The 14,465-nt window shown below is 45.6% G+C and overlaps 5 protein-coding genes across 5 annotated transcripts; 1 reads left to right on the top strand and 4 right to left on the bottom strand.

The window, feature by feature from the left end:
- Positions 1–410: 410 nt before the first annotated feature.
- AOL_s00043g42 (uncharacterized protein) lies at positions 411–1,533 on the bottom strand (the record flags this gene model as incomplete). Its single annotated transcript, XM_011120529.1, has 7 exons — positions 411–575; positions 644–765; positions 843–892; positions 960–964; positions 1,040–1,122; positions 1,203–1,252; positions 1,394–1,533. 7 exons carry the CDS (start codon positions 1,531–1,533, stop codon positions 411–413), a joined length of 615 nt encoding a protein of 204 aa, XP_011118831.1.
- A 626-nt stretch (positions 1,534–2,159) lies between these two features.
- Positions 2,160–3,884, bottom strand: AOL_s00043g41 (uncharacterized protein; the record flags this gene model as incomplete). Its single annotated transcript, XM_011120528.1, has 6 exons — positions 2,160–2,364; positions 2,455–2,517; positions 2,582–3,214; positions 3,285–3,412; positions 3,480–3,554; positions 3,657–3,884. The coding sequence occupies 6 exons, from the start codon at positions 3,882–3,884 to the stop codon at positions 2,160–2,162; spliced, it is 1,332 nt and encodes a 443-aa protein (XP_011118830.1).
- A 373-nt stretch (positions 3,885–4,257) lies between these two features.
- AOL_s00043g40 (uncharacterized protein) lies at positions 4,258–4,835 on the top strand (the record flags this gene model as incomplete). The annotated part of the gene is made up of 3 exons (XM_011120527.1): positions 4,258–4,285; positions 4,351–4,628; positions 4,701–4,835. 3 exons carry the CDS (start codon positions 4,258–4,260, stop codon positions 4,833–4,835), a joined length of 441 nt encoding a protein of 146 aa, XP_011118829.1.
- Positions 4,836–5,630: 795 nt separating this feature from the next.
- AOL_s00043g39 (uncharacterized protein) lies at positions 5,631–9,564 on the bottom strand (the record flags this gene model as incomplete). The annotated part of the gene is made up of 13 exons (XM_011120526.1): positions 5,631–5,773; positions 5,828–5,954; positions 6,043–6,209; positions 6,279–6,959; positions 7,022–7,508; positions 7,558–7,792; positions 7,849–7,969; positions 8,041–8,186; positions 8,244–8,432; positions 8,489–8,673; positions 8,731–9,194; positions 9,290–9,368; positions 9,469–9,564. 13 exons carry the CDS (start codon positions 9,562–9,564, stop codon positions 5,631–5,633), a joined length of 3,120 nt encoding a protein of 1,039 aa, XP_011118828.1.
- A 963-nt stretch (positions 9,565–10,527) lies between these two features.
- Positions 10,528–14,386, bottom strand: AOL_s00043g38 (uncharacterized protein; the record flags this gene model as incomplete). The annotated part of the gene is made up of 3 exons (XM_011120525.1): positions 10,528–12,216; positions 12,264–14,124; positions 14,202–14,386. 3 exons carry the CDS (start codon positions 14,384–14,386, stop codon positions 10,528–10,530), a joined length of 3,735 nt encoding a protein of 1,244 aa, XP_011118827.1.
- Positions 14,387–14,465: the final 79 nt, after the last annotated feature.

Genomic DNA, 14,465 nt, shown 5'->3' with positions numbered 1-14,465 from the left:
CCTTTCCTTTTCCTTTCCTTTTCTTTTTAGCTTCCACGATGCTCTGATATTCATGTCTGGCGTTTAGACTGTATTCGCAGTTGACGAAATGGATGTTTCGGATACCTTTTTATTACACTTAACTTATTTTTTACTTTTTATTTATTCACCGTCGAAGGAATTAGTCTAATTGGAATAAACCCCTCTTGTATTTCAAAATAAGAATTTATCTGGCAGATGAACAATGCAAAAAAACAGCGCACCAGTCTATAAACTCCGAAATATCTATTCCGTATATACTATCACGTAGGCAACCTGTAATAGATCAAATCGCGGAACAAACTCAGTGTACAATGCAGCGTGTAAATAAATGGATATAGCTCGGAAAGGCTTTACGGGTTATATCAGAAGAGAATACCGGTTGTAGTAAATCAGAGGCTATCCTCGCCCTGTTGAGCTGCGAGGCGGTCGTGCTCTTCGATATCGACAGCCTCCCAAGGGTAGCAAAGCCAGACATCCTTGGTGGTTCTGGCAGCGAGGTACCTTGAGTTAACAATCTCTTCGGGGAGCGTTCCACGCTTTTCTTTGTCCTTGTTCTGGAATTACCGAACCTTATGTTAGAGGGTAACGATTATCAAAGACGGGGGATGTTCGGAGCACTCACATGGAGGACAAAGATACTAAAGTTAGTCTTTTCAGAACGACCTAGCTTTCGGCTTTGTTCTTGGACATCCTTCTCAAGCTCTTGGACAGCATACTGCAGAGTGGTTCTAGTGTCGTCGACCTCTATATTGAAACCGCTTTAGCATACTTCTTAGGTCCTTAAAAAAAGAAAGAAAGAAAGCAAAAAGAGGCGAAAATACCATCAACGATCAGTATGTTCTTGCCGATCAAGTGGTTGATAGCTTCAGAGCTAGGCATGAAATTTTGTGGTTAGCATCCGGGGTGTGGTTATGGGGAACGGCCTTGAGCGTGTATACCTGAACTAAATCCAAGCGGTTTGGGTTAGTTCGATCGTATTAAACTATAACATAGAGGAATCCTGGTGTCTGTGACTTACATCAAGCCATTGCAGTCGAACGACCTCGGTCCCTGGGGCCTCTTCAGGCTCCCCGGTTCCTAGGTTTTCGTATAGAGAGAGTCCTGAGAAAGGCGAATATATAAGAAGGAATGTTCACACAGAATTCCCTGACATCGACCAGATGAATTCGGAGGCAGCATACCGATAGCCTGGATGGAAATGTTCTTTCCGTTGGGCTGTTTCAGGAAAGATCTATTCCCAAAGAAAAGGAAAGGGGAAAAGCTGTCAGTTCTTTTGTTCGGGTGTTCTTGGGCTGAACGGGTTATGAGCAGCTAGAACATCGGGATTCGATAATTCTGTGGAACTCAGGATTCCGCCGGAACAAAGACTAACCTCAGAATTCTGGCTGGGATGTAACCACCACCACCGATTGCGATGATAAGCTCGGGTTTGAAGTCGTCCAAAATCCTTTGTGCGGACTCCTTGCAGAGTTTATGAACGTCATTGTACGTAACGTAAACCTTTTGGACCATTTTGACGGGGTTTATTGGGATCTCGGTAGTTCGTGGCTTAAGAAAACGTTGTCGCTCGGGTATGAGATGTTGTCGTCGATAGACCGCAGTAACGGCAATGCAAAGGAGATGGAGCCAAAAGTAATATTTCTGTTGAAGAGGCGGGAAAAAGAAAGCAACTTGCGAAAATTTTTTTGTCTTGACTTGAGGGTTTATTGCCTGGGTAGGAAGTTAGTCTGGTGGAGGTACAGATGCTTTGCCTGTGGTGCCGTAACTATACTTTAGAATCTTTTTGATGATTCCAAAAAAAAAAAAAAAAGATGACCAAAATCGGCAGGCGTCAGGAATCAGTTCCAAAAAGAGGGCAGGCGCGATGGCTTGCTCATCTGTTTGTAGGCGAGGCTCGGGTGGGGCCGGCGCACCCCCACCACGCGCCTTGCTTGTGCCCCGCACCGACTCGACAGGGTTTATGCAGAAACGGGGAAGGAAAAAAGACGGAGAAGGTGAAGTTTGAGGAAGAAGATGTCAGATGGGCCTTGAGACTTCACCACGACATAATAATAAAAAATAATAAAAAATTAAAATAAAAAATAAGAAAATTTTTTTAAAATAAAGCTAGATCTACTTTGGTTAAATTCGTTTCATCTCTACCCCGGAGAGCGTCGTCGTTTGTTGGGGACCGTGGCTGCGCTACCTGCTGTCTGGATTATGGGCGCCTGTTGGCCCAGCATTCTTTTTGCCAGCCATGTAGCCCCGTGTTCTTGATAGTCCGCCCTCGTTATTCGGTGCTGCTCTAATGCTGTCTTGTTGTTTCCAAGCGCCACCCCACCTTGCCACGCGAATTTAATAGGACTACAGCGCAATGTTAGAGGGGATGTCAAATGCAAAGCCTTTGTGCGATCAAGCAATAACCATGGGGTGGTTGAATGGATGGAGACATACTCCTCGGGAATACTAATCCGAACCATATGGTTCTCCGGAGCCATGGGGATCAACTCGGCTTCCCTATCCAGTTTGCCTAATTAGCCTCAGATCCACTCCACTCCTTCAACATCGAGAAGCCACGTACAAACGTTCCTTCAACCCTTTTAGCAGAGCATTGCCACCGATAAGTACAATGTTCGCTAGCAACAACGCCCTGTGTTCTTCCGGGACGCTCTCAATGGATTTCATGATGATCTCGGTGAGGCCAGCTTGCCGATATCCCACATCGCCAGGATGGAACAGCAGCTCTGGCGCCATAAACCTTTCATTTCCGACAAGTAGAGTCTGTTCCATATCTTTGCCTAAGTGGTATCTTTCCGGCACATCTCGTAGTATACCTTTGTGCAAATTTTTATAGTCCGGGAGAACATATTCTTTAACAATACCATTCCGTTTCTTCCGTTTGCAAATATCGAGGTCTCGTTTAGGGTCGCTGGAAACATAGCAACAGCTCTCTTTGATTTCATTGACAATGTATGTTTCATCCATCATGTTAAGCTGGCGAATAGAAAACATTTCCTTCAAGTAATTTGTAAGAACTTTCCCGCCAACATCGATACGTCGAATACCTGCTTGATAGGGCTTTCCATTGATAACGGGGATCACTTGAGTGAAGCTATAACCGCAGTCGACGGCCAGGACACATTCTGCGGCATTATGCTGGGTCTGTGTCCCCGGGTCGAAGAGTTGGCCGATGTCGTTCCAAGAAACCAACTGCCTATGTGTCGCTCGAATTAGCTAGGTCCTTTTGAAACCGGCCAATGCGTACTTCTCCCAAGGGGACGTACGATGCGGGGCATCTATAGTAAGCACCGAACTCGTATTCCTCGAAAATTATCTGGTCAACGTTGGTTTGAAGCGGAGTTGGCGCATTAGGCGCTTCGGTAAGAATTAGGGTGGTTGTTTTCGCATCACACTAATGGTTTTTTCCTGATGAGCGGAAACTGCTGGTTAACAACAGAAAGTGTATTTGGGAAGGGTACCTTCAAAGGCGATTCGTCGTCGAGAAGCAGCCTATCCCAGATCTCCTTTTGAGATTCCCAATTGACAATATATCCCTACAACTAGCAAAACCGCCGATGGTGTGGAAGCTGCGGTCAGTGAGCTGTTAATGGCCGGGGAATAAGCTAGGCAAATGTCCTGATGGTAGGGGTGCGCACCTTCTCCACAGGCTGCCGAAATACTATAGACCCGAAATCCTTGCAGTTCTCAAGTTGCTTTCCGATGTAGAGTCTCCGGTCCCGGGAGCGTGCGATACAATTGGGAACTACGGTGCAGTCTGAAAGGTCGGTGTTTCTAGCCGCAAATCCAGCCTTGATGGTGGATGCGCCATTGTCAAAGACGAGGACGTTGGAAAGCCGCGGCTGACTCGCCGAAGCCTTGACCATTGTGATTATCGGCTCATGTGAAGGATCGTATTTGAAGTATTTGAGAAAAATATAATGGTTGATGTTGGGTGGTCAATGCTTTTTGGAGATTGATGTTTCTTGAGGGTTTTGAGCTCAGTTCATGACCAAATAAATGCATGGCGCGCCAACAAGAGCGGGTGATGTGGTGAAGACCAAATCGCGCAGCCACTGTCTATTTCTTCAGGAGACACAGGCCCACCCGTATTTCCTCAACTCGTCTGGTGGAGTAAATTAAAACCACCAACCAAACTACCACCATCGGCATCGCCGTCAGTAAGCTATCGCCATACTATCATCACAGTTAATCATCATAACCCCTAGCAGTAACATATTCTACTCATCGACACCATAAATGTCTGACAGAGAGTTTGGCGGGTCTGGTAAGAGGTCCCCTCCCCCCCCGTGTCTAACTATGGCATTTCCGCTCGAAATCTAACGGTACTAGACGACCTTTCCCTGCCGAAAGCTACAGTACAAAAGATAATATCTGAAATACTGCCTTCTGATCTAGCTTTCGCAAAGGATGCCCGGGATCTGCTCATCGAATGTTGTGTCGAGTTCATCACTCTGATATCCTCCGAAGCAAACGAAATCGCCGAGAAAGAAGCAAAGAAGACCATTGCATCCGAGCATGTTGTAAGGGCTCTTAATGACCTTGGCTTTAATGAATATGTGGAAGATGTCCAGGAAACTGCTCTTGAGCATAAAGAGTCACAGAAAGTGGTATGTATTGGCTCTTACTATAAACCATATAACCGCACATATGGCGAAATCATACTTACGCACCTTCTCTAGACTCGTGAAAAGAAGCAAACCAAATTTGAGGCTTCTGGCCTTTCTGCTGAAGAGCTCCTTCGTCAGCAAGAAGAGCTTTTTGGTTCGGCTAGGGCGAAATTCGACCAATCTCACGCGGCGTCTGGACCAGCGTAGTCCGCTATTCTTCAAGCCGCGGGCCACCCCTCCCAAGCGCAGGAGCCACTGACGATAGAAACCCATCCTCGTTTGACAGAAGCCTCCGATAGCATAGTTCAGTTAGACCACCCTTAGCTGCTGCCGGCTGTCAACCATTGCATAGCATCAACGCGCCTATGGGTCGAATACTACTTGAGAGAAAAAATCTCCGTTAAATTCCGCTGAGCCGTCTAGGGGATTGCTCATGCGAATAAGGGAAGATTATTCAAAGGAATTTTGTTTAGCCCTAGGTAAACTTTACAAGTAGTCTGTGGGCGCGTACGCGCGAAAATTAAAAGAAAGGTAGAATTGCGTGTTCTATTTCGAGGATAACTATCCACCATCGAGTTGTGTTTCTGTCACTCTGTGGTGGATGGGAAGGGCTGGGATTTCAGGTATTTTGGTGTTATCTCAATCGGCTTGACCTTAGCCAAACTGCGAGACTGCAACTCATCTCGATTTGTTTCCCCAAATACGGGGGCAAGCATAATAATTAGCCTTCCAGTTTCCCCCTAGTCGACTTGATGACGGTTTGTGATAGAATGGAGGAACGAACACGGGGAATATAGAGGACAGAACAAAAGAATAACTCGGTCCAGAATAGACTACGAATGGATCAGATTAGTAGCCTAAATGTACATCGCTCACTTCTAATAACCTCGGGGTCCTCGCCCAGACAATATAGAAGATGATGATATCCAGTCTTGATTTCCTCCGAGTATAAAAGGTAGCTACTAACTCCGAAAGAAACAGGGAAACTTTTTGATCACGGCTTTAGATAGCTGTCTTGTTTATATTCTCCATAGCGGCCTGATTAGCATCTGCTTGTTTTACTACACCCTGTAGTACATTTTTCTCCTCATCCGAAAGTGAGCCTATTAAGTTATCGTACATCTGTGGTTGAGTATTTTTGAGATCTGGAGGGAATTAGTGAAAGCTTTCATCAAACTCCTAGACGCTTGAAAACTTACTAATGAATGAATCTCTAAAAAGTTGGTACGGTTCAACATTATCTAGAGGAGTCTCGAGTAACGATTCTTCTTCTAAGTCGCCCTCGTCATCTTCTGCAGTGTATGATTGGGGGTTGAACCTCTGGGCCTACAAGTGCATAATTAGCTTTATACAAAAAAAAGAGGATGAAAAAGATGAAAAATGAAAAATGGGGCTGTGCGGGCCAGGTGCTAACCTCTTGATTTAAGAATTCTATATATGCTTGTGCTTCTTCGTCGGCAACATCTTTGTCGTCATTTTCGTTTTCTTCCCAACCTTCATTTCCCTCTCCCTCCCATTCATTGTCACTATCAGATGGATACCCTTCATCATAGAGATCCTCCTTTTGCGCATCTTCGCGGGCTGATCAGAACGAGCTTTATGTTAGCAGTAACCCATAGCTAGATGCTAAACTCCTAAAGAAACACACACCTTGCATTGCAACAGGTAACGTATGAAAGAGTTTTACCAAGCCCTGGAGCAGCCTATTCCAGTACGGCTGAATGCTCGCAGGTATCTGCTCAGGCCTCAGGTCTAGCAAAGATACTATTGCGACTATCGACAGCTTCTTGTCGTGTACCCGATTGAAGTTATCGATGTTCGAAAACCACATTGTGAAAAATTTCGCTGTCCATCCATGTTGTTCAAGGAACTGAAGTGTTTGGCTGGGGTTGTAGTAGATACAGTTGATGACCATCTCCATGAGATGGACTCGGTAGGCTTTAACTTTTGCATGGTTTTCTGCTGTTAGGCAGAGCATCGGTAGTTCGATTAGCCGGCTAAGATAGACATCAGCATGGCCTCGCAGATTCAGCAAAACGGCCTCCGCAAGTTTGCAGCCGCAAATTCTATCCATGGCCCCCAACTTGTCATGAACAAAGATAGTCTGAATTATATCGTATATAGCTTCGAGATATGCAGGGTTTTGTTTCATGACATCAGCACCGTAGGTAACGTAGTTGTCAAGGGCTGGGAGCATCTCTTCTACATAGAATTCCGCTTTGTCTTTGAAAGTAGAATGGATGAGTCCGAAGATCATCCACATTGTGGGTGATATCGCCTTCGCAGAAAACGTGCAGCTATCAATTATCTCAAAGACCTCGTTATAGAGATCTAACGGGTAACAGGTCAGTGTTTTTTGCCCACTTGAGAGTATCAAGCCCGGGAGCACATACCGTAAAGCTTGTTCTCGAGTGTAATTTTGATGACCGGCTCCAAAATTGTCTCTAAGAGCAGAAGGATGTCCGGGGATGTTTCCAAGGTCAATATCAAGGTTCCGATTGTTTGAAGAATCCCAAGCGCTGTGATACTCTTATCGTCAATAAGTTCATTAAACTCATCCTCGGCGGTCTTGTCAAGCACTTCTGAGACAATTCGAATGTATGTGTCTCGAAGGGACTTCGTCAAGTCGACTGCGAATGGTGTCAACTGTGTTGCAAAACTTTCGACGAGCTCTTCCATAACATTTGCAAGCGAATCGAGGTCAACTTCGTTTGTAAGCTTCAATAGCTGTTGCATGATCTGCACAATCGTGCCCTGCATCTGAGTTTTGATGTACTCATGCCTGATGAGGGGCGAAAGAGCCAACGCTGCTTCCACGCGCACAGGAAGTCTTTCGTCGTTGAGGCATGTGATAATGCTTTCATAAATCAGGACGATATTCTAATACAAGGTTAGCCGATTGAATTATTAAGTGTCACAAGTGTCTTACGTTTTGGTCTTGGAAATCAAGATCGCTAAATTTGTCGACAACATCACATGCTCGAGCTCTCAAAAAGGGGAATCTGCTTTGAAATTCTGGGAAAACGTGCCGGACGAAGAAGTATTCGATTTTATCCGCAATAGGACTCTTTTTCCCAAGAAGAATAGATGACAGCGACCCAATCATTCGAAGCGCTCCTTCTTTTTCTAGCGGATTCTTTTCGGCTTCCGGGCATTGCTCGTATCTAGAATGAATCGTCAGCCTGAAAATGTTGGTACTGCCCGGCAGACTGATACCCACCTGTTGACAATTTGATTAATATAGTTGAGAACATTGAATACTGTAGTTTTCCTGCTCTTGGTGAGAGTTACTAGGAAATTGGTAGCTGCAACATCCGGGGCGGATATATCTTCGTAAAAGTCTAGATAGAAGCCGACGTTTATTAGAAAAATAGGAAGTCGACTTCCGCCTATTATGCTAAAAATAACTTACTCAATTTCCTGTGGATGTATTCAACAGGTTCGGATTCAAACATTTCCAGATCGTCCGAGCTTTGACAGAGAAGGGGAAACAATACATGCGAGACGAGAATGTCAACATGCGGTTTGAGCAACTGCCATGTGTTCTTTGGCTTGATACTGGGGGTTTCGTCAGCCAAATATAATATGCATACCCCTAGTCAAAGATGAAATTACCATTCTTCAAGAAAGCTCAAAGTAAATGAAAGACAGTTTCGGCTGAGCCATGTTTGTTTCTGGGCCCAAAGGTCGATTTGGCCAAGGTATGCCTTGACGATTTCTGGCACAAAGTTTTCAATGAAATTGTGAGCAAACTGTTCGTACTCGGCCGTTGTGGACTTCGACAGGCTTTGTGGGTTCCCGTATCTAGCTTTTTTTCAGCATTACATTCCTCAAAATGCGAGCCGCAACCGTTAATATACCGAACAAACAGCCTATTCAGATTAGAATAAGCCCACTTCTTAGCCTTCCACCAAGAATGCATTTCTCGCTCGTCGATATCCTCAGGTAGAGATTCAGGAGGAGGGACCTTGTTGACAATATTGATGAATAGAGTAGCCCAGCGGACGATTGATCCATGTTCTCGCAACGTTGCGAGGAGCTCGTACTATTACATTGGCAGAATTAGCAAAAAAAATTGGGTAAAATACTGATTGAAGCTTACATAAATAGCATGCTTGTAGCTTTTGAATATGAGCCTTAGCATTTCACCCGAATCCGCATCGTTTTGATTTGCCAGTTTGCTGCCGATATCAAGAATCAAAGGGAAAGTGGCTTTGATAACGCCTTCGAGTTCCTCCCGCTTTTCCGTGGCACTCTTCAGCCTGTAGACCCTGCAGATAGCCAAAAGGCACTGTAGTCCCGAAAACACGGATGAGGCATCGTTTGCTTGTAGTAGGGATATCGTACTGTGCATATATGAGGGCCATCGTTCTGGGAAATCATAATGCAGAATTTTACCCATCAAAGGTAGCATTTGATGTCGAATTTTAGGGTTGGATCGAGTTAGAGTCGGAATTAATCGCTCTCTGAATGCAGGTTTCTCGTCTTCTGGGATCGGCGAGGGTTTTACGTCTGCCGCCGAAGGCTCCCAAGATCGTAGAACCTTGTTTTTGAGGTACAGGACGGCTGGAGAAAGCGAGTCGAAGCGTTAGATAGATGGGATTATCAGTTCCTTACAAACTCCCGGTTTTGGGGCTGCCCCCTGAATTGTAGATGCTTACCGGATAGACGAATGTTCTCATCGTGGTCGGTATCGACAATGTGTAATAAGGCTCCAATGAAGCCGGGAGCTTGCTCCGCCTAATATACACACAAAAAAAAAAAAAAAAAAAAGAGGTAAGTTAGAGATCTAAGACACACAGATTTGCTGTAGCAAAAGAGAATACTCCCGCGAACTCACTTGCTTGAGCTGTCTTTCAGCATTCCGGCGAATCTCTAGGGTATGGTCGAAGGTCTCGACGATAGATTGCCTCAGCAATGGATTTATTTGATCCATCTTTGGCGGGTATTATGTCATCCAACCTTGTCAGGGGTCAAGGTAACCTCGAGAGAATAATAAGGCGTGCAAATCGAGGATGGTCGTACGTAGGCACAGTTGTTTAGACCTGGTGCGATTAGCTACTGTGGTGTGCTGAAGTACTGATTCTGCTTGCTCGCTTCAGTCGGGGTTGTGGTTGTGGAGTGTTTTTGTTCTGGTGGTTCTGGTGGGGGCGCAGATTGGGTTTTCTGCCTCTCTCGCTCTCTTCTTCTTCTTCTTCTTTTTTTTTTTTTTTTGAACCCTCTTTTCCTGTCTCCCCCTCCCCCCCCCTCCCTGCTTTCCTTCTCAGCAGGCCCTCCTCTACATAAATCCACCAAGTCCTTTCTAGCCGAGTGTCTTCCTATTTATTCATTACCTGAGCACCTAATCCTAATTGAGTCGTTACTTTGTACTCACTTAAGCACGATACTCAAATACTTACCTCTGGCTACGTGGGGATATACTTCGTAGTTTGGATTCCAGCCTTCCACTCCCAGCTCTCCTTCCCTCTCTCGCCGGGTATATAAGTAAGTACTTTACTCAGTACCTACCTAGGTACCTACATGGGTACTTAAGTACTTAGGTAAATACATATGAATTAAGCACTTCTTTATATACTCATATACGTATTTCCTTAGCAGGCGTACGCGTTGATCTAGGCCTCCGCAATAAATATATGAAACCAATGGGTAAGACTAGTAAAAGTACAAAGATCTTAAGACATAATTCTTTTCGAACCTTTCTGGGATGTGGACTCTATGGGTTCTTTGATATCAAACATTATCGGAGGCAAAAAAAAAAAAAAAAGTCTATTTGAATCACTGTACGACCTCTGGAGCTCGGATATCCTGTTTATACCTTACTGATTATAATATTACTTTGGATTCCCTTGGCTCGTGCTAGCTTTAAATACACGTTACATACATGGAACTAAGCTAAGGACTAGAAGTAGAGAGAGCCGCATGATATAATGTCCCTCCGAATAATCTCCTGGCACTTCTCCGCTTTTTGATACAGCGCCGGGTCCCCAATGATTCTGGCTGCATTTCGGACCTCTCTGCATGTTTCGTCCAATCGTGTAATCACCCGAACAATGGTGCCCTCCAGAACGTCTGTCAGATCTGTAATCCGCTCGAAACTCATCCCCTTTGCCCATTCGTAGACCACTTCCATGAGACCGAATCGTGGACGCCCTTCGAAATCGTCCGTCTCGGCGTTGATTAGAACCTGGTGCTCGGACTGTATCTCATTGACTCGTTTGGCAATCTCCAATATTTTCTCTTTCCCTCGCTCAAGCTTCGGTGGTACTACCGGGACTGTGTCTGTTTTCTCCTGGAAAACAAAAGCAGACAACAGCGCTACCATTTCCTCCGGTTCAAAGTCAGCAAGTGTATTCTCGAGGATGAGTTCTGTTAGTACTAATTCATTCGCAGAGTTTATCTCGCATGCAACTCTCCCTTTCAGCTGGACCCGTGAACTTTCATCAATGAAGTCCAGTTGTTTTAATACTCTGACTCGTTGCTCGTAGTCCGGCAACAGTTGGAGATTTTGATCGGAAATGAGTTGTTTGAGGTTTTTTATTTTCTCCTGGAGTTTGTATTCTTCATTCCTAGCCCGGAAATGTTTTGCGAATTTTGGGCAGCTTAAGCTCTTGCATTTTTTAATCTTTTGCAATTCGGCTTTTCGCCCTTTCATCACTTCCTGGAACCGCATGTCTCTGATTTTTGTCCAATCATTTTCTGTCCATGCAGAGTCGTCGAGGCCCTGACCCAGTTCTTTCAGTTCTTGTAGCAATTGTTTTACGACGGCCGCCTTCCCTGTTCGGGCCTCTGTAATGCGCGCATCGACAACAGTTTTCGATATATATTCTATTTGTGAGAGTGGCACCGCTGTCTCCTTGATTTTAACCTTATCACCTGCCACCTGTCGAATTACAGGGGCGAAAAGGGGGTTGAAGGGGACAGCATCGCCTGGTATCTTTTGATCATTGCCCCCGGTGAGCTTCAGAATCTGGATAACGGGATCCGCACCCGTAGTTTGCGAGGGCCGTATCAAGACGCCGATAGTTCTGGTACTATCTTTATCTTGAAGTATAATAACTCTTCCAGAACAGTACATCCGTTTCCCTTGGGGGTTCTTGAGAGCTAGCGTATGTAATTCCTGTGTCAGCTTCTTGTATGTTATCCCTGCCTCGTGAAGTGTATCCAGGTCTTCGTTGCAGTAGATACAATCCTCTCTTATAAGTTTCTTGAGACCTTCCTCGTTCGCTGTAACCATTTTCTGGTGCTCGGGAAGTAGTGTTTGTGTAGCGTTTTCACTGAAACTTCTCTTGATCATCTCTTCAATCTTGAGGGCCTCCACACGCAGTAAATTTAATATCATGTTATAAGTGAGGCGAAATTGGCTCTGTAACTTTGTCGGCTGTCCGAGGATCATAGTCTTAAGGGTGCCTGCCGGCGGGGCTTCATCTCCGTTGCCAACTATGATTACTGTCCCGGAACTATCCAAACCCCTTCGGCCGGCTCGGCCCGCCATTTGAATGTATTCTCCGGAAAGAAGGTCCCTAAACGATCTTCCATCGTGTTTTCTGATTCCCGAGAATACCACCGTACGTGTAGGAAGGTTTAATCCCTAAAACGAGTAAGAAATCGTTCTTCGAGAATATATGAGAGACTTACCATGGCAAAAGTTTCCGTGGCAAATAGAACCTTTACTAATGATTTCGCGAAGAGGATTTCGACCATTTCTTTGACAATTGGTAGCAAGCCTCCATGGTGGACCGCGATTCCCCTAGAGAGGAGATCTCTCAAGCGGCGGATTTGAGGCAGTTGCCTGTCTTCGATTCGTAACCTAGCTATCGACTTTTCCACAATCATATGAATGGCGCTTTTTTCATTGGCTGTGCAATAGTCTAGGTTTGAGAGAGCGTCGGCGTTTTCTTCGCATCTTTTCTTGGAGAAAACGAATATGCAGCCTGGAAGAAGATCCTCTTTTTTTAAATGTTGGACTAAATGGACCCAGAGATTCTTGTCTTGGTTCGCCGTAGTTCTACCCCCCCTACCCCCACGGTTGAAAGACGCCGCTCCGCTAGCCCCGCGCATAACATTCCCACCCCTTCCTCCACGGGCGGATTGGCTTCCACGGTGATTTGGACCGCCCCTCTGACCACCTCTCTGGGAAATGTTTCCGCGAGTAGGCACCGATTGGTTCGGTCTCTCGTCTTTCTTCCCAGACATTGCCTCGTTGGCGTCTCTAAGTCCGGTCTCCAAAAACTTCTTGTTCTGGTCGACAATCTTATGCATCTTCTTTCCAGCCCACAGATAATGCTCCAAAGGTACTGGGCGCTTCGGGGTAGATATGACATATATGTCCTTCTTTTTTGTCCGTCCAACCCAGCTTGCAAATTCCTGTGTGTTCGGAACAGTCGCGGATAGCAAAATAAGATTCACGTGATCTGGGAGCATGATAATGACTTCTTCCCAAACCACACCCCTTTCTTGATCATTAACATAGTGAACCTCATCAAAAATAACAAATTCAACGTCTCGGATGAGGTCAGCTCCACGGTAGAGCATGCTGCGTAGAATTTCCGTTGTCATTATTAGACAACTAGCCTCTGGGTTGATTTGCACATCACCGGTCAAAATCCCAACGTCATCGAATATATTCCTGAAGTCTCGGAACTTTTGGTTGCTCAGTGCCTTGATAGGTGAGGTGTATATTGCCTTTGTCATATGCTTGGCGGCTAGTGCAATAGCATACTCAGCGACGACGGTTTTTCCAGCCGAGGTATGTGCCGCAACGAAGACTGAATCTCCGTTTTCAAGATGGTAAACCGCTTCTTTCTGAAAGTTGTCAAGCTCAAAAGTCCATTCCCGAGCCATGTTGGGCACAAGTTCTTTAAAGTTGGTCAAATCTTGGTTGATGTCAACCATATGAGCCCACTCTTTGCCACGTGATACGGCGGATGAGGGAGCAAGTTGGCCTCGCGGGGCAAGAAGTGGGAATTCGACTGGCAGTAGGTCGTCGATACCTTCTAGTTCAGATATAGCGACTGTAGATTGCACTCGTCGCTCATTCGATCCGAGTACGTCTTTCAGTTGCCGGATTGGCTTAACATCTCCAAATTGGAATCCATCATCGTCTTCATCCTCGTCTGGCTCACCGTCGCCTTCTACGCCCAACCCTCGTAACAACCCAGGGGCGATTTGCAGCATGCCATCTCTCCCGTAGAGCGAATCTTGGGCAAACTCAACAGCAGCGAGATCTTCTGATACTTCATTCGACGATCCAACTTCTAGACCTCCCGGCGCGAAAGGAAAGAAACCAGCTTTTCCACGAACAAAATCGGCCCTAGTTCCTGGTTTCCGTAACAAGGACGTAGAGTTCTTAGCGTTGATAGACTGGGCTGGGACGGATACCTCCTTGTACCCAGTGACACGGCCTTCTAGGCCTTCGCGTGTAAATCGAATAACAGTCCTTGTCATGGTAGAAGACAGTGCAAAGAGGGAATAGTAATCCGGAGGGTCCTCCCATCGCCTAATGGTGGAAGAGGGTGATGTCAGGATCGTGGAAACAATGGAAACAAGAATCAACTGGGTCTTTGGATGCCACACTCTTGTAGATTATTTAACCATTCTACTGGAAACTGGTCGAGAGGAGTGAGGAAGTTATGTTCAAGGTCATCTAGACGCTCTTCCCGCCGTCTCTTAATAGGCGGTCGAGGCTTCGGTGATCCAAGTGGTGCATCGATGTTGATTTCGCCTGCCCTTTCGATATCGAAGTTGTAGATAGTTGCCATTTCTGATGATATATTGGATTCCCATCTCAATATGGCTAGTCGTGGTCGTGGTCGTGGTCGTGGTTGTTGACTGTGGTTG

The sequence above is a fragment of the Orbilia oligospora genome, assembly GCF_000225545.1.
Source record: "Orbilia oligospora ATCC 24927 unplaced genomic scaffold scaffold00043, whole genome shotgun sequence".
NCBI lineage: Eukaryota > Fungi > Ascomycota > Orbiliomycetes > Orbiliales > Orbiliaceae > Orbilia > Orbilia oligospora.
Note: the sequence above shows the minus strand (reverse complement) of the source record. Positions and strands in the feature narration are given on the sequence as shown.